This window comes from Diplotaxodon limnothrissa, linkage group LG1, assembly GCF_057381915.1.
Source record: "Diplotaxodon limnothrissa isolate DT_005_m linkage group LG1, D_limnothrissa_male_GT1.1, whole genome shotgun sequence".
Taxonomy (NCBI): domain Eukaryota; kingdom Metazoa; phylum Chordata; class Actinopteri; order Cichliformes; family Cichlidae; genus Diplotaxodon; species Diplotaxodon limnothrissa.
Window position 1 is genome coordinate 1,952,168 of NC_140596.1, and position 25,000 is coordinate 1,977,167.

A 25,000-nucleotide genomic window follows, 5' to 3' on the forward strand; every position below is an offset into this window, starting at 1 on the left:
CCTTCTGGCCTTTCTGTGTGGAGGCTGCATCTTCTCTCTCTCTGGGTCCAAATGCAGTCGGTGGGCCCTGAAATGGACATGAGTAACAAATACTGGAAGCCTTCAAACATCTAGTCTAGATACATTAATACGTAGAACATGAATCTGCTTCACACATCAGAGTTAAATAAGGCATCCTGTGTGTGTGTGTGTGTGTCAGAGCAGTGACGAATGTCAGTCTGGATAAATGAAGCTGTGCTGTAGATGTACGTACAGTTAAAGACACTCGAACAGCTGCAGCTTTTCCTGAACTGAAACTCAGGAAGAAAAAATTAAATCTGCAATAAAAGATATTTTTTGAGACGCTGCCCCCTGGTGGCGAAAGTGAAATTCTGCAGAGGGTGACTGCAAAAAGTACCTTTAACACCCCCCACCCCCACCCCCAATTCACATACACGGGAGGGTTGGGGCCACAGGTTTTATTTTGAAAGTCCAGAGCGGAAGCTGCAGCTTTCGTGTACGTGCTGCTTCACGCTGGTCCTCGGCAGTGAGAGCGAGGCAGGCAGGCTGCACGCCGCTAGGAGCCCGGAGACACTTTCCCGGAGGCACGGAGCCCCGCCGCGCGGCTCTCTCGGTACTTTGGGGTCGTTTCGGTCTCTGCTTCGGGGTGTGGACTCGGGGCAGACTTGGCGGGACCGGATCCCGGTGCGAGGCGGACTGGAGTACCCCCGATGGTGCATCTCCACAGGAGCGCATAGGAGCCCAGGACGAGTCTCCCCCGAAGGTAAGGTGTTCGTTTCCCCCTTCACGAATCCACGCGGCGCGGCTCAGACGCGTCCACGCGCGCAGGTCGCTCCCACGTCCGCCCAGCCGGGCTCGCGCTACTGATGCGCGCAAAGCCAGCGCACAGGGCGGCCGTGCGGACGCGTCGCTTCGCGGTTAGAAAGTTGGAAAGAGTGCGCAACACTCCCGCGCGGAGGGGCGCAAATGCGCAGGTGAGTGCGCCCGTGTGCGCCTGAGAGAGCTGCTGCTTCAGTTCACAGACACCATCACAGCAGCTGCTGGGATTCTCCATCATTATTCATTTTCTGCTGACTGCGGCTTTATTGGATGTTCTGTCCGCAGAGCTCAGCGTGAGTTTGCACTCATATCTATTTAAGAAGCCGTGGCCGAGTAACCCGATGCCAGCTTTGAACCGCAGAGATTTTATGGATCGATACGTTTGTATTACAAGCAGCTTTGTCTAATTCCAAATTAATTATGAGGCAAAGTGAGAAAGTGGCTCCGCAGCCGTACGGAGCGCAAACCGTCCTCACTCTGTGCACCGTAATTAGTTGAAATGATCTGTGTGGCGACAACACAAAGACAACAACAAATCGAGCGGAAGTGATTATTTCCTTCACAACACCGAGGCTCCATCTGATAAGAGAAGTAAAACTGTAGTTAGGTGGAGGTTTAAACGGAGTGACGTAGAGTTAAGCTGTACAACAACGTCAAAACATAGACTGTACATAAAAGATGGGTGTAGGCCGGGGTCTCGTTGCAGAGGGATGGAGGGGGACAGTAACTGTGCTCCTGTATGAGTGTCCCGTGTCTCTGTGGTTACTGTGGCCGGAGTCCTTGCTCTAGAGCCACGGGGAGCCACAGAACCGCAACTCCCATCATCATCATGAGCAGCTGTAGTCTGTGGAGTCTCTCCAACCAACCGTGGGTTGAGAGGATTGAGACGTGAGAAAGGAAGGATCTGGGCTAACTGGTTAGCGGCAACTAAATTTTCAAAATAAGAGCAAAAAGACTGTCATCAATTTCAGTGAAATCATAAAAATGAATAGAAGAATGTCCCGATGTAAAGTCTACATGTGGGAAACACAGAGTGTTGTGGATGAAATTGTGGGGCCCACAGGAAGGTTTTGCCCTGGGGTTTGTTAGTTATTTAGCCCGGCCCTGTTCACTGGTAGTTGCTGACTGCTGCTATTTCCACTTCCTGTACAGGTTGGGCACAGAGACCCCGATTTGGGGGGCAAACCCAGATGAAGATGGAGTCGTTTACCTTCTGCAGGACTGTCCTCATCTTCTTCATGTTTCCATGTGTCCAGGTAATGAAAGCAGTGTGGACAGAGTTCTACTTTTATTCTACTTTTATACAGTCATCACCCTCACTGGGCCACAAAAACATGGAGCCAATCAGAGCGGAGAAAGTCAGGGTTCAGACGCGCTGTGCACACAGCCTCTGACGTTAGCTCTGCTGCTTAATTCGAGCTGACCCGTCCAAATCAAATAGTTTGCACAGGTCGAGAGGCTGCCGGGCAGAGCGGCGAGCCGGCTGCAGTCTTTGTACACGAGCACGAGCTGGGGTAAATGTCACCTCCTTATATGAAGCAATTGCGAGCGCAGGATTTTCTCTGGCAAATATAGTAGCTGGTTAATCCCTGACAACAGGCTGCTGTGGACCCGGTGCTCTCCATGATCAGCTCTGCAAAGAGGTCTTTATTTGGAACCCGCTGGCGTGTTAGCGAGAGCAAAAACAAACACATTGCTGTATTTTTTACTTTGTTACCGAGTTCCCTGCTGTGCCTGAACCCTTTAGGGAAGAACAGATATTTGTTCCATCTATTTTCAGGGCGCTGGGACTTCAAACCTTGCAGTGTTTACTATTGATCGCTTTGCTATTCTGGTGAACTGGAAGTTTAGATTTGAAGGCTGAGTCAGGCTGCTCATCGAGACAGATGCAATTTATGCTTTTATGTTTTTAAACATAAAATGAAGCCGATTGAATAAGAAAGAAACGATGCAGTAAATGCCGTAAATGTTGGTGTAAAACGGTGAAAATCAGGAAAAGTCAGCCGGCCTGTGCACATCAAAGCCTTTCAAGTACCTCCAGCAGCATGACTTTTTAAATGTTTTGTAGGTGGAGCTGAACTGGAGGCAGTCGCAGTGTCTGTACAAAAGAAAACCCAAAGATTTATAAATATGTTAAGGTTTAATGTGCAGGCTGGTAGGTGGTGCAGAGGACTGATGTGCTACCTACAGCACTGCTCACGGCTTGGGCATAAAATGCAGCAGTACAAGATGTGAGCTGTGACAAACAGGACAAATTCTAAAGTGATGGATGTCTAACAGTTAGAAGCTAAACTGCTGCATGTGTTGGAGAAAGTTTACAGTAAAAAACAAACGTGCCATCGTCAGTGATCCAAACACAAATGGAAAACTGTGTTTTCCAGTGTTTCCAGAAGCGTGAGGAACAGCCTGTGTCGCTTACAGTAGGTTCAGATGCTGCGTGACGGCACAATGACTTCTTCAGCTACGTGTTTAAACGGCTCTCCTCCGTACAGCCAGCATTCTGCTTTTTAATGTTCGAGTGCAGATGAAGAGAACAGGCGACACTATCCCACCTTAGTGGAGTCTGTAGGTTACTCAAAGGGTGTGGATGTACTCTGCTCCATCTGACCTCCATAATTAGATCTCACATGTGAGCAGACCTTTGGTAATTTAATAAATAACATACAGAGTTATTAAGGTGTTGATGGATGGATTCATGGATGAATGCATGGAATTGAATGATGAATGGATGGACAGATGGGTGGCAGACGGATGGACAGATGGACAGATTCATGGATGAATGGATGGACGGATAGATGGGGTGGCAGTAAACCAGAAGGTTGTTGGCTGCTCTCAGTCTGCACGGGCAGGAGAGTGACCCAGGTTTCCCTCCGATGCGTCCTCGGGAGTCTGGATGTGTGAATGTTGGTTAGGAAGCACTGAGATAGAAGCAGCAGTCCAGAGAAGCTGATGAAGGTAAAGCTGAGATTCTTTTTGTTGGCTCCCTGCAGATGTTCTGCTGTTATTGTGTCAGGGCCGCTTTGTTCACCGCCAAGGATACTGTCATTGTTAGAAACGTGTGATATATTTTGCAGGGTCCCCATAATGCTTTCCCATTAATTCTGGATGACAGAGGCATGTTACGATTGTTGACAGCTTTAATTTCTTTCCAAAATTCAATAGAATCATTCTGCTGCAGCTTTCTGGTTCTGGAAGTTACCCTCGTGCTCATTGTCTCAGTAAAGCACACAGCATATTAATGTGATGATCATTAATAAATTAATGTACACCATCAATCAAAAACCTCTTGTGATTTTCCAAAATGTGATGTCAGCAGTTTGGGACCCAAAAATTTCTCACTTTTTTGTTTCTTCGACTTTATTTGGGGTTTATGTGAGTTTTGTTTTTCGTAGTTTGAAGCCTTAAACTTGCATTTAAGGCAAGTTTAAGCAGAGGGAGCAGTGAGTCAGTCCCCATAGACTCCCATGTTAAAACTTAGCCTGATACACAAACTGCTTGGTCTCTGTGGATAATTCCCTCTTTATAACAACTGCACAGTTTATTTAACTCGCCAGTTTAAATTATATTAAGGCTTAAAGTTTGTATTATTAGGGGCGTGGCCTCTTTGACTGACAGGTGGATGGTGACACAGGTGGCTGAGCTGGGCCTCTGGACTGTGTTTGTGCTGTTGGAGCATTTTGATGCCCCTTTACAGTCTATGGATGCAGCTAGCTAGCATTAGCTGATAACGCCTCACAGTCTCATCGTCTGTTTTGGCTCCAGAAGTCAGTGGTTGCAACTGTAACGCTAACGTGGGTGCAATATGTGTCAGCGGAGGCCCTGGCGGACCGATCCCCGGCTACCAAGACTAACCCGTGTTACCTATTTCAATCTGTTTGTCAGTTACTTCTGGTTAACTGTGTTAGCTGTCCTTCTCAGACCCGTTGGTGTTTCTGTTTTCACATTAGTTCAGCTCATCTTCACTACAGTCAGACGACAGACGTGATCAGTCTGTTTTTTAAACGTGTTTCTATCAGCAAAGGTTTTTTGTGCTTTCTGTATATGAATCAGTGGCAGTGTGAGTTTCAGTGTGTGGGTCAGTGCAGAGAGTGCACAGGTGTGTTTGAGATGTTGATGTTCCACAGACTGTGAGTCTCGTTTCTTTTCCATCTGCCAGAAATAAAAAGTTTCCGTTGTGAAGCTGACTTTTTAAGGGAAGGGTGCAGGAGCAGTTTGGGTACAGTGGATGTAAGGTGGGGGCGATTGGCTGTAAATGAGACTGGGGGTGCTGGCGGCGGAGGGTTGGTGCACGCTTGGCTGGCTGCATGGATTATCACAGGCAGATGTGGGAATCACAATCACGGCTGATTGCCTTTCACTGTCCGGGTGTTTCTGTTGACGTGCTGTAAGATTTAGAGCCTCAGCTGTTCACAGACCTTTTCCTTTTCCTGGGTTTGACCTAACGTAACCCCGTCTCATCACTGATACTGTGCAGCACTTTGTTTTGTAACTAAAATGCAATGGGGGGGGGGGGGGGGGGGGATGCAACAATAGAAAGACAGAGCTTTGGGGGGGGGGGAGGAGAAAGTAAAAGAAAAAGTGACAGAACGAGCGCCTGCTGGTCTGCTTCCTCGGGGCCCGGTCTTCCTGGTACCAGCCTCTTCCTGTCATCCTTCAACCTCTGTGTGGGGACAGCTGTTCAAATGCAGCTCACCTACATCACAAACTCTGAGTTTTTCCACCTCTCCCACCCTCACCCACACCAGCTTCCTCCCTCCAGCCCCATGTGCTCACAAACAACAACCGGACGAAATCACCGAGCCCTTTCTTTCACCCCGCTCTGAAAACAGCATTGTCTGTGATGCCAGCGAGCTATGAGGTATGGCTGTGAGGAATGCAGTTTGCTGCTGCCATTGTGTGTAGAAATGATGACAGAGGTGGAGGAACTGCAGAGAGGAGCCGAGGACTGGAAGGAAAAGGGCACAGAGGGAGAGTCCGGCTTGTTATAGCGCGAGGTTTGGGAGAAAGCTTCGTGAGTACACTTGTCTCTCTCCCTCCACACCTTTGCTTTTTCTGAACCCACTTCACACCATAAATGGACAGACGTGGAGCTGAGGAGGAGGCAGGGTCCGAGCTCGTCTTTTAGACTGAGAGGAGAGAAAGTGTGCTGTGTTGTCATCGCAGTTAAACTACATGCTCGCTTTTTACATGCAGCTTTAGCAACTTTGCACTCGGCTGCAAACCACGTCAATGCAAGCTGAAGGCTGTCGCTCGATAGAGCGGCAGAAGAACTATTTCAGTTCAGCTTTATTTACACAAAATCACAACAGTCGCCTCAAGGAGCTTTATACTGTAATAATACAATAATACATACAGAGAAAAAGCCAACAATCATATGACCCCCTATCATATCATACAGCCATCATCCTGTCTTCCTTCTCTCACCCCAACCAATCACAGCAGATGGCCCCGCCCCTCCCTGAGCCTGGTTCTGCTGGAGGTTTCTTCCTGTTAAAAGGGAGTTTTTCCTTCCCACTGTCGCCAAAGTGCTGCTCATAGGGGGTCATATGATTGTTGGGTTTTTCTCTGTATGTGTTATTGTAGGGTCGACCTTACAGTATAAAGCACCTTGAGGCGACTGTTGTTGTGATTCTGTATAAATGAAACTGAGTTGAATCTGAGAGAGGAAGACAGGATAGAGACATGCTGTGGACGAGAGCCAGAGATTAATAACAAGGATGATTCAGTGAAGAACTTCATAGCACCCTCCACAGGACACAAAACACCTGCAGACTGATTTGACAAACTCCCACCCTCAGGTGTCCTCGGTAAGGTGCCCCAGTGTCCCACTGGAGGTTCTACTAAGGGAGAGACTCCTCTGCAGTGCCCTGAAAATGGAGCACGCACCCCAGTCCTTCCTAAAAAGGACCACCATAGTTTGCCTCCAAGTTTTAGTCCATTAGGACTGAAAAAGCAGGTAAAGATAGAATATCTGTGTCTCAGTGTTCACCACAAATGTGCGATCGCCTCTTGGCATTTACTCTGTTTGCAGTCCTGTGTGTGTGAAAAGAAGCGAATCTTCTAAGAAGAAGATGAGAATTTGATATTTAACAGCTGCATAATAAGCAAAGCTGAACTTGGAGAGGCTCTGGAGCTGCTGGTGTGCCAGGAATCCCCAGTTTGCAAAGCCTAACAAGAACAAAACTGTCTGCGACCCGAGCCTGCGGAGCTGCTCTTATCACGGTGTACATCAGGGATGGGTTCATGGCTCTGCATGAGCAGGGCCTCTTTAAGCGCCGAGCGAGTCTCATGAGGGCAGAATGTTGGAGAGCTTTGATTCGTCTGTGCTGTGGGGAAGCAGCCGACACCAGGGCCTGTGCTGGGGTTGGTATTTCAGTAAACTTTGACAAATTAGAGTCCATTAGATCCTCGCTAACAATAGCGGCAAAGCTAGGAGCAGGCTTTCAGTGTCAATCATCCCACCTCCCGTCCCCCACACTCTCAGAGGCAGCTCTGTTTAAAGGAAACCCAAACCCGGAGCAGGAACAATTAAGATATCCATCTGGAATAATGAAATTTTGACCATGCGGTCAGCTGTTATCAGCATCAGGGTTCGGGTCATTATTTATCCGCAGCGTGGTTCGTGTTTATTATTCAGTAGTGGATTCATTACGACGGGAATGTGGTTATCTTTTCACGTCTTTCTGCTCAATTGGAGTTCTGGGGTTTATTATTATTTGACCTCCTTCCTCCCTCTTTTCTCTCCTTCCTTCCTGGCTGGGAACCGAGCCAGTTCACGTGCGGCTTTATTAAGTTTCATATTGTTTTTTACCTTCGCCGTTGACTCGTTAACCTGCGGTGTCCCTGACCGCTCTCTGCTCCGCTGCCTTGCATTTATACCTCCTAAAGGAGCAACTAGAAAGCAGCTGCTTGTAATTGCAGTGTTACAGATAAAGGTTAAAATCAGGGGATGCATAAATGTGTTTAAGTAAGAATGGAGAGCTCAGCAGAGCTGCAGAGCTTTAATAAAATGCACACGGAGGACGGAGAGCTGCAGCTCTGTCTTTCTTTCTCTTACAGCAACATGAAGGGTTAAAACAGTTCATCATCACTTTGTATTGAGTTGCAGAAACTTTTCCCTGTAATGGGGCATGTGGAGCCAAGCCACGCTAGCCAAACAGCTTCCACGGCACAGCACAGACACTCGATCCAGGTTTAGTCTCAGCACCTGTCTGTGTCACTGAGGGAGGAAACGGAGGGTCGTAGGACGGGCCAATCAAAAACCAGATTTGATCCCCTTTAAAATGTTTGGTGTAAGATTTGAAACGAGCGTTAAGGACGACTGTACTTCAGCAAATCAGACGCTACTTTCTGCTTATTTATAATTTCTGCTTTTGTGAAAGATGCTCTCAGCAGGTGAAAGGCGTGGCAGACACCCACCTTTGAACACGATAAATGGTAAATGGCCTGTATTTATATAGTGCTTTACTAGTCCCTAAGGACCCCAAAGCGCTTTACATATCCAGTCATTCACCCATTCACACACACATTCACACACTGGTGATGGCAGCTACATTGTAGCCACAGCCACCCTGGGGCGCACTGACAGAGGCGAGGCTGCCGGACACTGGCGCCACCGGGCCCTCTGACCATCACCAGTAGGCGGTGGGTGAAGTGTCTCGCCCAAGGACACAACGACCGAGACTGTCGGAGCCGGGGCTCGAAGCGGCAACCTTCCGATTACAAGACGAACTCCCAACTCTTGAGCCACGATCGGCCTTTTTTCTAAGCAGACGTCGGCGAGCGTGAGGAAAAATGGTTGTGGGGCTCTGCTGATGCCACGCTTCTCTCGAGCAGCGAGCGAGCCGTAACCGTGGCAATAAAGACACGTCTGCACCTTTTCTGGCTCAGGTTTAACCACGCTGTGAACTTGGTGAGGTCAGCAGACCCCGTCTGTATGTACGCTGTGTAAATGTGACGTTTCTGACATCTTTGCAGGTGCAAACAGCTGCTGCTCGTTCCCACACAGCCCTTTGAAGTCAGGCACAAAAGTTCAAATCAAATACAACAGTTGAACCTGCTGTCTCAGATCACTGATTACACAGTAAAAACTATCCTGAGAAGCTAAAAATGAGCTTAACATCAGCGTGATGACGATGATGTTTGTGTGCACAGGTGAGTGTTTTAATCCCACCTGGAGCTGATAACCAGTTTGCTGCTTGAGACAGCAGAACCTGAGAAACTGGTCACAGTCAGAAACCCACTGTCTAACTAACGGGCCCTGCGTAGCTCACTGCATCAAGCGGGCGCCTGCGGGCCACATCATGAGAGCGCCCGGCCCGGGATCGGGTCTGCCCCCCCCTTTCCTGTTGATTCTTCCCTGTCAAAAAAGACCAGAAAGAAAATATTAAAACAGCAGCTAAATAATAAACATATAGCATTTAAGTATGAGGTATTTAAAGTAGTATACTAGCAATACTGAGCAGGGATAGCTCAGTAGGTAGCGTGGTCGCCCCATCATTGGAAGGTCGGGGGTTTGAATCCACCGAATGACTGCCCTGCGCTACCCTTGAGCACACTGCTGCCCGGGCGCTGGGTTGGTAGCTGCCCACTGCTTCCCTGAGTGAGTGGGTTAAATGCAGAGGACTGCAAATATCTCCCACGTGTGAGACTATAGGAGGTTTAAAAACATAGTCGCTGTTTGTATTGTGATCAAGATGCTCGGGTGTTTGTCCTTGCATCTCTGCAGCTTTTTCAGAGTGTCTCTCTCTCTCTCACACACACACACACACACACACACACACACACACACATCCTCCTGGAGCTCAGGTTCAGTGTCAGCTCTGGTATTTCAGCTAAAGGTGAGGAGTGAAAAGATCCCTGTGTCTGCCCACACCACACAAACTGCCGTCAGGGTCACCTCTTCACCCCCACAGTTACATGCTTCGTGTGTGTGTGTGTGTGCTGATTGGGAGGAGGCTGAAAAGCTCTTTCATACACACAGTGTGGCCATTCACTCCCAGCCGTGAGCTCTGTTTCTCCCCTGCACCTCCTCTGCTCCGGGCCTCTGCCAGTCAGCTGGGCTGAATCTCTCCTCTTCCTCATCCTCTCGTTCTTCTGTTTATGTCTCCTCACTTTTTTTTTTCTTCTGTCTCAGGCCTTTTAAACGTCGGCAGCGACCTCTCTGTTTGCTCTGAGCTGAGTTTGTTGTGTTTGATGAGCAGTAAAAGCTCTCCAGGCCTCCCTAATAAAATGCTAACCTTTGCAGACCTCTCTTTAACGACACGTAAGGGGTGCACGCCGTTACACCGTGTCCTCATGGGACCCCACGCCTCCCGTCTGTGGAGAGCCTCTCATAATGGCACAAACAAACCTTCAGTGTCCCTGCAGTCAGTGCCTCTGATAAATGTGACCATCTGCCTCTCTTCATTGGCAGTGAGGCGGTGGAGAGGGTGAGCAGTTTTAAATTCTTGGGGGTAACTGTGACCGAGGACCTGTCCTGGGGCAACCATATCACCTCAGTTGTACGGAAGGCCCAACAGCGCCTCTACTACCTGAGGAGACTGCGGAGCGCACACATTCCCAGATCTCTGATGTTGAACTTCTACAACTGTGCCATCAGCAGCGTTCTGACGTATGGATTTCTAGTGTGGTTCCCCAGCTGCACCAAGGCCGATCAGCAAGCACTCCAGCGGGTGGTGAAAGAAGCTGGCAGAATTATTGGAACAAGTCTGCCAGAGATCAGTAATATCTTCCCCACTCGCTGTCTGAGGAGGGTGCACAGTATCCTGCGGGACCAACATCACCCTGCGCGCCACCTTTTCCATCTGCTGCCCTCAGGGAGAAGGTACAGGTCTATACAGGCCAGAACATCCAGACTGGCCAACAGCCTGTATCCACAGGCTGTGAGGCTCCTGAACTCTCTGCCCCCCTCTCACGGACAATAACCATATCCAACTTCTTAATAGCAATGAACTGGTCTGCATTGGTGCATCATATCTTTATTCTCTTCCCCCTCCTGCCCCCCCCCCCCTCTTTCTTAAATAGATAACTATCATATCTGATATCATATCTCACAGTACAATAATATTGAATGGGTTGCATTGTTGTATTTTGTCATGTTTCTCAGGTCTTTGTCTGAATTTCTACGAACATTATTGCTAAGGATTGTCTTATTGCATTGGAGTCACACTGGGTTAAATATGTACACTTGGGTTTTAAGGGGTATTTATTATTTTCTTCTTTTTTTTGGGTTGTATGGAAGCCCCAAACGCAATTTCATTGTTCTTGACAATGACAATAAATAAATAAATACTAAAATACTAAATCCATGAATTTAAATTCTTCTAAAATACTCCTGCTCTTGCTCCTCACCCGCTGGTTTAGTGGAAATGCACAAGGAGAGGATCTCAAATGGGTGACAGAACAGATTTAATTAGGTACGGTTTTTATAGAGAGTCCCGGGCAGGGCGGGTCCACGAGGATCTCCAGGTTTCCCTTTAAAACATTCGTAGTAGCTCGTTTCATAACCCGAGCTCTTAATCGTTGGGATGGCGAGCATCGATGAAGGCCATCTTACCCCCGTCATTGTGACGGAAACCATCTACAAGCGGTACAGTTTTAAACCTGTGCTAGTCTGAGACTGCAAAAATAGCCTAAGACCTCCAGATGTTCATCACAGGATCTGCAGGTAACTCTTACAACATGAGCAGCAGAGGAGGAACGCCAGGAAAAAGCTTTAGCTGTCCAAAAAGAACATTAGAGCAAAACTGCAGTTTGCCAGTGAATATTCAGGCAAAGAGCTTTGGGAATAAAGTGCTGTGGAAAGATGGATCAAAGATAACGTGACCAAACAGCACTAACAGTAGACTTGTCTGATGCAGACCAAAGGCAGCTTTTCATGAGAAGAACCTCAAACCAGCCTCGAAGCATCGTGATGAGAATATTCTGACCGCGCGGCTTTCAGCCTTTCATGCAACAATTCTGCATCATGTTGCAAAGAGGAGGAAGATAATTTGAGGACATGAAAACTGAAGTGCCGAAAGTCAAAATCACACCACAAATAAAGCGAAGTAGCTCAGGAAGCATAAGCATGCACATTTTTGCAAACCAGACAAGCGTGGATTTATTTTTCAGAATATTTAATAATAGCTTCAGAAGTGAAATGAGGTGTAAGAACACAGCTGCGATGCAGTAAGTCAGAGCGATCATCGGCTCTCCACCTCAGCCTCTGTGATAAACGACTTCTTCTGCACCTCCATCGCTGTCTCGTTTGTCTCGACTGAAGCATAATTGGATTTTTTTTAGTTTGTCTAAAGAAAGGACCTGTGAGCTGCAGTAATCCTGCAGCTACTCTGAATATCTGCCTTTATGTCCAAAAGAGCAGAAGAAGCTTCTTTATTTGTGAAAATGTTGTAAAGAGGCTGCTTTCCCTGACTTACAGCTAGCGTTCGATAATGAGACCACGACGGATTTTGTCAGTCATCTCAGGGTGTTTCATGTTCTCAGGAGAAGCTCCCACGGTTATAGAGGGGACCTCCAGCGATCGGGCAGAAACCAAGCGTGTGTGACGTCTTCCATCGGCCACCGAAATCTCGCCGCAATGTTTTAAAAAGCAACGTTTTAGCTATTTCACCATTTTAAAAATGAGACGTGAAAAGCGAGGTGTGGATCTGACTGCCACTGTACGGTAACACATTCCTGCTGTATCACCTTTTTTAAAAGTCGCGCTCTCATCGTGTTTTAATTAGTAAGACTTGAAACTTCAGACTGACACTGTGAGGTCAGCAGGAAGGTGTGCAGATCAGCTGAGCACAGGCTCATTTTCACATTTCTATACAATCAGAATAGGAACCAGAGGAGTCGCCCCCTGCTGGACACTAAAAAGAAAGCAGGCTGAAGACGATTGGCTTTTCACACCTGAAAGTTCACTCGTGATTCAGAGCAGCTGCTCTGAATTCAGTTCGGCCGCTTGGCATTCCTGTGACCTGCAGCGTCGGTCTGATAAGATGTTCCAGAAGGTTTGGTTATAGCTTTAAGTGGATCACAATGAGGCGGCGAGGGCCAGCTCGCCCTCAATTAATCCAGCATCTCTCCAGCACCCGCTCTCCCATGTGCTCTATTTATGGCTCTCTCCAGGGTTCTCATATCTTCAAGTATCTCTTAATTATCTGAAGAGAGAGCTGTGTTAGGATTCACTTAAAGTGCAGCGGAGGGTGTAAACACACACACACACACACACATGCTCACCTCTGGACTTTCTTCGGGTGATATTAAAGATGTAATCTGTGGCTGTCCAACAATGGCGTGTCCAGCGGGGTGGCCTGGGGGGGGAGCACAGGCCACCCCCCCAACCAGACTGGCCACCCCAGGTGCCACCCCAAAGGCAAAACAATAAAATTCAATCAAATATCAAATGTCCGATTATGTTTTCACGGTGACGCTCAGATATCCGAGTGTAAGTGAATGCAGCATCGGCTTCTGCGCTATGTGCATCACGTTAGCAAAGGTAGGAGAGCCAAGCACGAAAGAGGCACTGCAGGAAACAATTTTTCGGTGAAAGAAAATGAGGACAGAATAAATGTCCCGGTAAGTAATATTAAGTTTGTTGAGTTTAGTAAACTTCGGTGAAATTAGAATACCAAGGAAAAAATAACACTTAAAGAATTATTGCAGCTGATCGGCTTTTCTCTCTTGTTTATTTATCGCCCACTTTGCGCCAGAAACAGGAAACCAGCAGATGTCGCGCTAAACAACAGCAGCACGTTTAAGCTTGATCAGCTGTTGTTAGAATGTATTTAATATTAATTTCTAGTATCAGCTGATGTTTGCTGGAGCCACAGCTGTAAAGCTGCTGGTCATGATGTCAGTTTGGATATGTGGTGAGAGGGAAACATGAAACCAGGAGATGTCCTTACTGAATCATCAGAGCTGAACAGGTGATGGAGAAACAGGTTTACCTTTTAGGTGACATGAATGAGTTGAAGTTATGAACTGTTTCTGAGAGACAAATAACACCAGGATCCTTTTTTATGTAGCTGACAGCTGGTAACTGTGCAGGGGCGGGTCTAGCAAAGTTTTGCCAGGGGGGCATGTAGGGCATTAACAGGGAGAGGGGGGCACAAAGAAATACTTTTCTTTCTTATTCTCAATTTAAATATCTAGCTTTTATTAAATAATTATCTAAATCTTACAACCAAAGTTTTTATCTGACATAAAATGTATAGAAATCATACATATACCAAAAAGACTGTACATCAGTGTCACCACAGCGTTTGTTTTCATTCAAAGTCTTTATGGCTTTAATACCTGGTGGGCCGGTCAGTAGTCAAAATGCCCGATTTTCTGTCCCAGTCCAGCCCTGCAGGTTATACTGGCAGTGTCACCATGCCAGCTGACTGTATTTCATCATCAGCCAGTGCTGTTCTTTATCAATATTACCAAAGTTTACCATAAGGCAGCATAGAAAGTATTTACTTGCTTTCAGGTTTTATTCAAATGTTAGTCTTTTCAGTTGTTTCTCCACTTTTTTCCTGTTTCAAAATCAAACACCAGTTTGTGAGAAGATTATCTTCTTTTTTTAACAGGCAGATAAAGTTTTGCATTGGCTAATTTGTCAATTGTTTGTTACAAATGTTCGTATTTTAATATTCAAAAATGTTTTTGCCCAAAACATATGTGCACTATATGTCAGTAAAAATACTATGCAAATATTGATGTCCTTGAATGCTGAGTAAACACTGACAAAGCACTGATTGTATCTCTTGTACTTTATCAACGCAGTATCTAAAAACTTTGCACCGTAGTGGTTAAAATCTCATTCTAATAAGAGTTAAAAGTGCATTTGGTTATTAGGTTTATAGGATTATTGAATTATGGTTAATGGTTGGTAGAATTTTTTTTTTAAAACATTATCTGCCAATTAAATCTGCCACCCTTCTCCAAATCTGTGCCCCTACCTGGCCCCCCCAACAAAAATTTTCTAGACACGCCACTGCTGTCCAAGACTTCCTGGTGATGTGAAGATTAAAAGATTCCCTGCGTCTCTAATCTGGGTTAGCCTGCTGAAGGGTTTCCACATAGGGTTAATCTGGGTCCTGCTCAAATGCAGGTCAACAAGATGATAACATTTAATGTGATTTGGCTTGTGTAGAGTGTGTCGAGTGTGTAGTCCTTTCAAGCAAAGCAAGGAAATTGGCCATAATCCGTGCACTCCTCCTTATTTCCTGTTCCAGTCATGAGTGTTTGTATTGAACATGGCCGGCGTCTCTAATAACGAGGTCGGTGCATGTACTGTAAAGCTAACCCACGCAGCAGACGGGTCTGGCCCGGATCTGGTGTCAAGCCGGCACTGCTGGCTGACCTCTGGCGTGGTAAGTGGTATGTCATCCAGATATGGGCCAGGCCTGGCGTAGATGGCACTGTTTATGTGATGGCATGCCACATCTGGCCTGATTGTGGTTTGGGTTATGTGGCCCAGGCTCCTAGAAAACAGGTCTGGCCTGGATCCGGCATCAAGTTGGCACTTTTGACTGACTGGTGTCATGGCAGAGTGTATGTCAACCAGATGTGGGCCAGGTCTGGCAATGATGGCTCTATTTATGTTGGTATTTTCCTATTTTAGTTAGAAAACCCAAATGCCATGTTGCAATACTATACTGGTATGGTAGCCAACGTTTCAAATGCAGGTTGGACAGGTTTGTGAGTGTACACTTTATCCAAAACCTAGTGACGGTTTACTCATGTTTACCACCGGGTAGCTGTAGTTAAGGAGGTAGAGCAGGTCACCTACTGATCAGAAGGTTAGGGATTTGATCCTTGGCTGCTCCAGTCTGCATGCCAGGAGTGTGAATGTAGTCAGGAAACACTCAGTTTACAGAAAGTGTGTGAATGTGTTGTGTAGAGCACTTTGGGTAATCCGGGAGAGCAGTAAAGAATCAGTCCATTCACTGTCTGAACAGAGTTTCGTCATGTTACTTTTGCACTATTATGTTCCAGCACATGTTGTTATTACATGGCTTGATTAAGGCACACATTAGGCTGACATCTGGGGCCAGAGCTGAAACTGTTCTGGGCCAGCACAGGGCCAGCAGTGTGTCTGCAACTGGCCTTGTGCTGGCCCATGTGTGGGCCACCTCTGGGCCACCAAAGGGCCGTCATTCTTTGCGGTCTGTGGGCCAGATCTGGGCCATACCAATTTTGCTATGTGGGAACACTCTGAACTCTGTTTATCATTGTTTTTTTCTACTCTTACATCTGTGTGATGTCATAGAGAGCTGATATCCTGAATACGTCATCTCAAGCACATCTTATTATTCAAACCTGGTGTTTGGCATTCGGAAGAATGTTTGTTCAAAGCGGGACAGGCTAAAACTGCTCATTTCAGACCGAGGATGGGCTGCTGAGCTCGTAAAATCATGCAAAGCTATGATAGCAAAAACACAAAGTACACAAAGCTGGAAATGAGCAGAATAGGTCGACTTTAAGATACCAAAATGTGTCTGAGTGAGAGGCAGGTCAGATTGTGAGGACATCGCGCTCTCATTGGGTGATGATGACAGGTCAGTAACTATCCGTGATGCAAGGGGTGGATCTAACTGACCGTAGTGACAGGGCAACAACATTTTGTCATACATAGCTGCTTCATCAGTTTTATGATCAGAGCTGACACTAGATTAACTCCTCAGTTAGCCATCAGGTGAGCAGAGTCGCCCCCTGCTGGACACTAAAAAGAACGCAGCTTAAAGGCGCTTCTGCTTTGGCTTCACCTTTCAGACCCATCCATGTCTCCTGCTGTGCAGCCCCCCCGCACCTCTGTCCCCCCTCTCCTGCAGCATGGAGGACGACAGAGCGCCGCTCCAATAGTAAATAATAATTCAAACTGTGAAGGTTGCCAAATGTTGCTGTGACATTTTTTGGGAACAGACGACAAAGTTTTGTTGAGTTGTGTAAACGAAACATTAAGAAAGGAAATGAGTTCTCTCACAAAAACAGTCATTTGTAGCTCGCAGACATTTACAGCTGCTGTGACACACAACAGCTGTCTGCACTAAAGCACACAGGACACAGTTGTTATTATAGCTCATGAAACCAACCAAAGCCTTTTTATATGTCCTCATGTTTTGTTTTTCATAAGCGTTTTTTAATAAAAGTTCTTTTGACTTATTGTCAAAATACCTTGTTAATACAGGAAATCGCTTTTAGCTTGTCCAGGTGAGGGACAGGTGAGCTATGTGTTGGCGAGGTGTCAGAAGAATCACTTCTCCTCTCATATGTCTTCATCCAAACAAGGCACATATGTTATAACTTGTGAAAAATGAAGGATGATGAGCTGGGTGAGCTACGAAGTGATTGGTCCATACCGTCCAGCATAATGTCAAACCTGGAGTCCTGAGGAACTGTTTGGTTTAATATAAATGAAATGGAACAAAACATTCCTGAAATCATCACATAAAAACCGGATTATCCCGTTTAAATTGGGAGAATATCCATTAAAGGTCATCTTGTTGCACACGTACAGGCTCCATGTTTACAGCTCTGACTGGAGTCCTGTTCTCATCGCTGACGTTGGGATTTTCACGTGAAGGATCGGCAGCTGCCGTCAGGGCTGCGTCCACGGTTTCCACACCTGAAGGCGGTGCATCAGATTAGGAGTACGAACAGAGCATGCTCAGTCATTCTTTTGATACATGTAGGGCGTGGCTGCTTCATCCTCCACATCACCGGAGAACCCGTCAGGATTGGGTTCCTATTAGCCACATGCTAAACAAGAACAGCTTTAGGCACCAGAAGACGTTACCTTCAAAATCAGGTCATAGGGATGAAAATTGCACATGAAGGATGGACGTGGACCTGATCCTGAGCAGGTCACTGGCGACCTGGTGGATGTTCAGAGGTGAATGTTAGGAGTGAGTGGCCACATTTGACTCTGTGGCCTGCGGCGATTTGCCCGAGTAAAATAAAACGTTAATGAGACTTCAGTCTGAAGCATCCCAGCGTGAGCAATGCTCTCAGCCAGGCCGGCCCTTTTTAAGTCCTCTGGCTCGACCGTGATGTGATGCTGTGGAGGTTTTAGTGAGTGTGTAGTGACATCTTCACATAGTTTGTTACATTCAGCTGAACCGAGTAGTTTAATAAAAGCGCCGCTCGGCCCTGAAGATAAAGTCGACCTGCAGGATTCCTTCTGCTACGGGAGCAACTCCTCCTCCTCCTTCACCTCCTCCTCCTCCTCCTTCACCTCCTCCTCCTCCTTGTGCAACTGAAATCTCAGACAGTGTAGCGTGAACTTAACCATTCATGGCCTGAGTTTGGGTAATGCACCCAAACTCATCACCCATTAACAGAAGACCGTTCATGGAAATAAATGGCCCTCATTAGGATGGCTCTTTCACTCTTCGTTACTTCAACACAGACAGAAAACTGCACACACACACACACAGACACACACAGACACACACGCACAGACACACACGCACAGACACACACGCACACAGACTCACACACACAGACTCACACACACACACACACACACAGACACACACACATACACACAGACACAGACACACACGCACACAGACTCACACACACACACACACACACAGACTCACACACACAGACACACACACATACACACACACACAGACACACACACACACAGACACAGACACACACGCACACAGACTCACACACACAGACTCACACACACACACACAGACACACACACATACACACACACACACACAGACAGACTCACACACACACACACAGACACACACACACACACACACACACACACACGCACACAGACACACACACACGCACACACACACACACACGCACACAGACACACACACACGCACACACACACACACACGCACACAGACACACACACACGCACACACACACACACACACACGCACACACACAGACTCACACACACAGACGCACACAGACACACACACACGCACACACACACACACACAGACTCACACACACAGACGCACACACACACACACACACACAGACTCACACACACAGACGCACACACACGCACACACACACACACGCACACACACACACACACACACACGCACACACACACACACACAGACTCACACACACAGACGCACACACACGCACACACACACACACACAGACTCACACACACAGACTCACACACACAGACGCACACACACACACACACACACACACACACACACACACTCCTGTGGTCTTGCATCAGAGTCGTATGTCTGGATTAATTATGGATACGAATCATTCTGGGTGACTGAAAACTTTCTCCTCCTTAAGTAAAAACCATCTTCGTCACAATAAGACCTGAAATATCTATAACACGACTGCACAAACACAGAGGGGGCGGCGCACTCTGATTGGCTCAGGGTCAAAATAGATGTGATGAGATCAAAGCCTTTCGTCCCGCTCTTTCAGCCTCTATAATAAGAAAAGATTATCTAACAGGAGGCAGCTTTGTTTGCTGAATTAAATAAAGGACACATTTTTATGTGTGTTGATGGAAATAAGTGAAAATCCATCAGAGGGGAGAAAATAGAAACTTTTAAAGTTCCTGAAGGGAGCGGGAGCTGATCCTGACGTTTGCTGTGGGTGGAGCTGTCCTCGTCTTCCCGGACTGCTACAAATGGCCTTTTTAGTTGGAGCGTCCCTTTCTGGGACGTTTACTTCGTGATTGAGACACGAGAGCTGGATTTGGACTGAAAGCTGTTTCAGCTGTTAGCGGCGTGCTCACCATGGGGTGGGGTTTACTGGATACAGTTTAATGCAGCGTTATCCACCTTCTGCATGAATGACGCAGCTTTCAGTGGGTCTAGTTTTTGTGTAAGCTGGTGGACTCAATGATGCTGCTTTCAGTTTTATTTATTCAGCTTCATGAGTGGATTCTTCGCTAGTTTTCACCAAACTCATGATCTTCCATGATCTGGAAAAGGTCATCCGTGCCGTTCGTACACGTCCGTCTCTTTTAGCTCGTTTGCAGATGGTGCAGCAGAGCTTTGTTTACGGTCACATCACCAGAGAGTCGGCCTCGCTGCACTCGCTCTCTGTCCATTTTAGAATTCACTTGAAGATTTTTCTGTGCTTTTTAAGGCTCTTAATGGTCCGAGTCATTCAGCTCTCGGTCTCTCGTGTCCTACGGCCCGAGGTCACGCCTCAAACAAAAAGGTGACAGATCCTTTGAAGTCGCTGCTCCACGGTTTGAATCAGTTACCGCTTGACATAAAAAGAGCGCCGTCCATTTCTGCTTTCAGGTCGAGGCTAAAAAACTCAGCTTTACTCTCTGGCTTTTCCAGCCCACTGATCTCTCAGCTGTCCCCTGCTCTGGGCTAACTTATTCCAATTCAGTTTCTGATGGCACAGATTTCTGCCCATACTATGTATTTGTATTTTTTTGTTTGTTTCTTTTATATGTCCAAAGTAAAACGTTGTAATCATCATCATCAGTTTGTTTCAAGAAGAATATTTGATGTTTTTAGTAGCAGGTGAGGGGCAGCCAATCAGAGGAAAGAAGGCCTTAAAGAGACAGAGGGTGAACTGTGGGGAACATCTCAGGTCCTTTTTAGAGAAACCTGATGAATATTTTATTATGAACAACACTTCCATGTTTTCTAAGCTCTCAATGATGGATGAGAACACACAGAGACATGAATGTTATCAGTTAGCAGTAAACGGTGCACGTGGCAGCTCCGTACATGATTAAAGTAACTCAAAGCAGCGTAAAGAACCTGATCCAGCGAGGACAGGCTGATGTTGCTGGGATGATACATTTTTTTCCTTTTTTTTTTTTTTTTTTTTCTTTATTGAACTTTTAATTGCAAAGCAGGAAAATAGCAGTCACCAGCATATACATACACAGGACAAAGATGCATCTACATGTATAGCAGGACGTGGGAGGCAGAAAGAAAAAGCCAACAGCAATATTCATAAACAATGAAAAACAATCGTCCCTTTGTTGCCAGGCTAAATCCCGTAAGCCCGATTTCAACCTCTGAGCAGAAGGAGTGTCCAGGTGGGCCAAAAAAGGGTCCCATATGCGATAGAAAAGGAAAGGTTTGTCCTTAAGTGCCGTAGAGAAGGCTTCCATTGGCATGATACATATCACAGACTGTAGCCACTGGTTGACAGATGGGGCCTTATCAGAAATCCACAGTACCATAATGCACTTTCGAGCGTAGTGCAGCAGTATGTGAAGGAGATCTTTGCTGCGAAAGCCGGCAGGTAGCTCATCGTTCAGTCCTAACAAGCAAGTCCTTGGACCCAGATGCAGTCGGCAATTAAATATAGTACATAGCTTATCTATGAGTGATCTCCAAAACTGTAGAATAACAGGGCAGCTCCACAGACAATGAAAAAAGGAACCAACAGCAGACTGACATTTGTTACAGAGATTAGGCAAAGCTGGATACATTATGTGTCTCTTCTCAGGTGTAATATAAAGCCTATTTATAAGTTTAAACTGCCTTTCCCAAATAGAATTAGATGCCAAGGCTTTAAAAGGACGACAACACAACTCATCCCAAGCTTCAGCATCTATAGCGCCTACGTCTGATTCCCATTGGCCCTTGATTTTGTTAGAGTTATCCATTCTAAGATCAGACAGAATGTTATAAATCTTTTTAGTGATACATTTTAGTTGGGTAGTTTTTACCATGAGTGATTCTATAGGAGAAAGACCAAACCCTCCATTAAAATCCTTCAATTTAGAAGTAATATAGTGCTTTACCTGAAAGTACTTCAAAAAATCCTTATTGGTCAGACCAAACTTGCTTTTCAGTTGATTAAAAGTAAGAAGAGAGTTCTCATGAACAAGGGGATGATACATTTTTAAAGGACCTGACCTTGAAAACGTCTCAGAAGCTTAAGTATTTGAGGTCAGCCGCTGAAGCCGAACAGATTGCTCTTCCAACCCCCCCGAGCGTTGATTTCTGACCTGCTGCACGAGAGTTTCACTTCTGACTTTAACAAATAATCCATCCCACGCTGTGCAGCAGCTGCCTCCTCTGGCACAGTGGGTCAGCCCTTTGGGATGGCGGATGCCCTCCTTGTGTTATTATCCCAGCCCTGTCTCCTCTGAAGTGAGCCGGCGATCCAGCGTGAACCGGCCGCCGCAGGGAGCTGCAAGTGTGACGGCTGTCCTGACACTCTCCTTCCACTGGTGTGTAAACTCAATTAGAGCAGCGGCCCTATGCCACGCTGCACGGCTACGAGTCAGTAACTCACAGCAGGACAGCTTGACTTTCTGTCAGTGTGTGTGTGTGTGGCCTAATATGGAGATAGTCCTCGTTTGGGATGACAAATCACGCCACTTTCAGGGAGACAGTCGGGCCCACCGGTGTTGCTCATGCCGACCTTGATTGGAACAATAAATCAGAACCAACAGCTGTCATGTAATCTCTGGTACAGTCGCTAATCAGACACTGAAAGGGGAAAAAAGGGCAGCATTACGCTGACGTATCGACCGTGTTTCCGGGCGTCGCCGTCGCTGGATGAGGCTCGAGCCCTTTTAATGTGCTGCAGTATTTCTTTTGTTTTTTTGACACCAACCCCCCAAAAACTATTCAGACATCATTCTCACCTTCTGGAGATTTCTACCCCTCAGCTGTAAAAGGCTGACGCGTGTTCTCGCCACCCTGCCGGGCGGGCGTCGTCGTCACGGTGTGTTCGCGATAAGTCGAAAACGAGGCGACGTAGGAGCTTCAAATTGACACGCAGGTGTATCTGCTAAGTGGCTGTTCACGTGCAGCATGTCTTCAAGCTCGGTTTTTGAAAGGTCACAGGTCACCTGATGGGCGACAGCCTATCTCCAAACAGTCTGATTTCTGAACGCAGACACCGTCAGTCCGAGTCGGACGTTCGGTCAGGATCTGGTAAATTTACTGATTTTAATAATAGAACAAATTTGTTTGATTATGTACAATGAAGAATATGTTAAAATAATTGGTTGCTTGGTTACAGAGGCTTTGTTTCTTGGTCTCCACGGCTTATTTCGATGACTTGATGGCGGCTGCTCAGCTGCAAATTTGCATGTGCATGTGCGATGTTTGAGTTTCTCTTCATTTAGATGCAGTTTTCTGTTTTGGTGCAGCGGTAAGTTTCCCCCTGATTTGTCAGTTAATCACCATATCATCACACAGCACGTTGACCTGATCCAGAGGCAAAGATGCAGCAGGCTGATCGCAGACTGACTCCGCCTTTTTGCTGTTTTGTTGTCGTCTTTGAAGATGGCGGCTGACGTGGTCATTTGGACAGTTTTTACTCTCAAACAGATTTACAGAAAACTGCATACATTGTTTTTCTATACAGAACCGTGTGCAAACATCTTTGGCCAAATTCTCCTCAACTGTGTTAATAAAGAGAACGTGGATTAGTGTGAAAGCGAGCGGAGAGGTTGGCGAGTGATGAAGGTGTGTCCTCGCCGGCTCCTCGGGGAAACGCACAGCGGTGGCTCTTATGCTGCGTCTGTCTCTTAAGTGGCTTTAAAAGCCTGCAGGAGACGCCACTCCCACTAATCTCAACGGTGGATCGTCTCGCTCTCGTACAGTTCGAGTGGCCTGGAAGCTCGCACTCTCACAGTCTCACTGCCCCCCCCCCGTCCTCTCCAGGGAGCTCTGTAAATGCCACACGCCAGTTATTTCCATCTGCTCTGTGTGCAGCACAGATTCCACCCCTGTTACACCGATTATCGCTCTCTCCTGCTCAGACTCTGGGTTATGCTTATCATTCAGGATCCAGCGTGAGACTTTCGCCTTTCATACGTCAAAGTAATGAAGAATATTGAAGCATAAAAGCAGGACTGATAAAGAGCGAGCAGAGAGCAGCAGGGAGATTAATTCACACCCATGAGGAGCAGATTGTATCTCAGGCTCAGATTTATGCCCCCAGTTAGAGAAGTCGGTCTCAGAGTGGTTGGAAATGTGTTCAGCGAGGTCGCTCACACGTGTTCCTGTGCACACAGGAAGCAAACAGTTTGAACGCATGCAAGAGTCAACATCACAACCTTAATGGGTGCTCAGATTTCTCACAGAAAAAACTCAAACTTCCTGTGCAACAAAGGTTTAAATATATTTCACCAAAACTGTGGACGGTCTGTTAGTGCAGTGACCTCACAGCAGCCATGTTATTGGTCACATGATGTCATTAAAAGGCTCCAACAGCACAAACACGGTGCAGAGGTCCAGCTCAGGGGAAGCTAGCAGACAGCTAGCAGCTACACCTGTGTCACCATCCACCTGTCAGTCAAAGAGGCCACGCCCCCAACTTTAAGCACTAACAATCTGAACAGTTTGTGTATCCGCCTGTAAACATGTTTATTTTTTTCTATGAACTTTAAACGTGGAGCCTCTGCTGGACACTGGAGGAACTGCAGATTTACACATTCACTGATATCCTCTTTCTGTGTGTGTGTGTGTGTGTGTGTGTGTGTGTGTGTGTGTGTGTGTGTGTGTGTGTGTGTGTCTGTGTGTGTGTGCGCTGTCAGTGCTCAGAGAGTCAGACTGCAGTGTTCCTGCCAGAGTTCGCGCTCTCACCTCAGGGCAGCTTCATGGAGGACGCCACAGAGGATCACTTCCTGACCTACAGATACGACGACCAGGTGAGTCACCCGCTCCTCTCTGCTGCGTGCTGCACACCGTGAACTGAGCCGCTGATCGTCAGTGAAGCTGACAGCGTTCAGGCTGTTCATGCATGCAGATGGGGTTTACAGCGCTTGTGTGTTTGTGTGCGTGTCATAGAGCCGGTCCGGCTGAAGCAATAAGATATTTCTTTCTGACAGTTTCTGGTGTTTCTAGTTGATGCTGGAGGTCAGCTGTAGTTTGCTTCTGACATGGATGGAATATGTTTCTGTTCTCCTACTTTGTGTAGATCATGCAGCGAGCTCTTCACAGTCCAGAGAAGCAAACACGTCAAAAAACAATAAAAAACCCACAGAGAGACCACTACACCAGCAACATCACAACAATGTCGTATCGCGAGTGCAGTTTTGTGAACTGCGGGTGAGTCCCGCCTCTAATGATGCGCTCCGATGTTGGCGAGTTCGTCACAGAGAGATTCGGCTCTAGAATGGAAGAGAGTAGAAGTTGGTGCAGCTTAGGATGAACTTCATTCCTCAAGAGACATGTAAACATGACTCCTGAGCGTGTTACGCCCGCGGGAACGGCGCTGAGCTGCGAGGGGA

General features: G+C 46.8%; 1 protein-coding gene across 1 annotated transcript in view; it reads left to right on the plus strand.

Annotated features, from left to right (window-relative positions):
• Positions 1-529: 529 nt before the first annotated feature.
• The window catches only part of adamtsl3 (ADAMTS-like 3), a 185,553-nt gene continuing 161,082 nt past the window's right edge, over positions 530-25,000 (plus strand). The window contains exons 1-3 of the mRNA XM_085356359.1: positions 530-763; positions 1,972-2,075; positions 24,305-24,418. Coding sequence (XP_085212485.1) covers positions 2,010-2,075; positions 24,305-24,418 — 180 coding nt within the window. The 5' untranslated portion in view covers positions 530-763; positions 1,972-2,009. The remainder of the gene's footprint in view (positions 764-1,971; positions 2,076-24,304; positions 24,419-25,000) is intronic.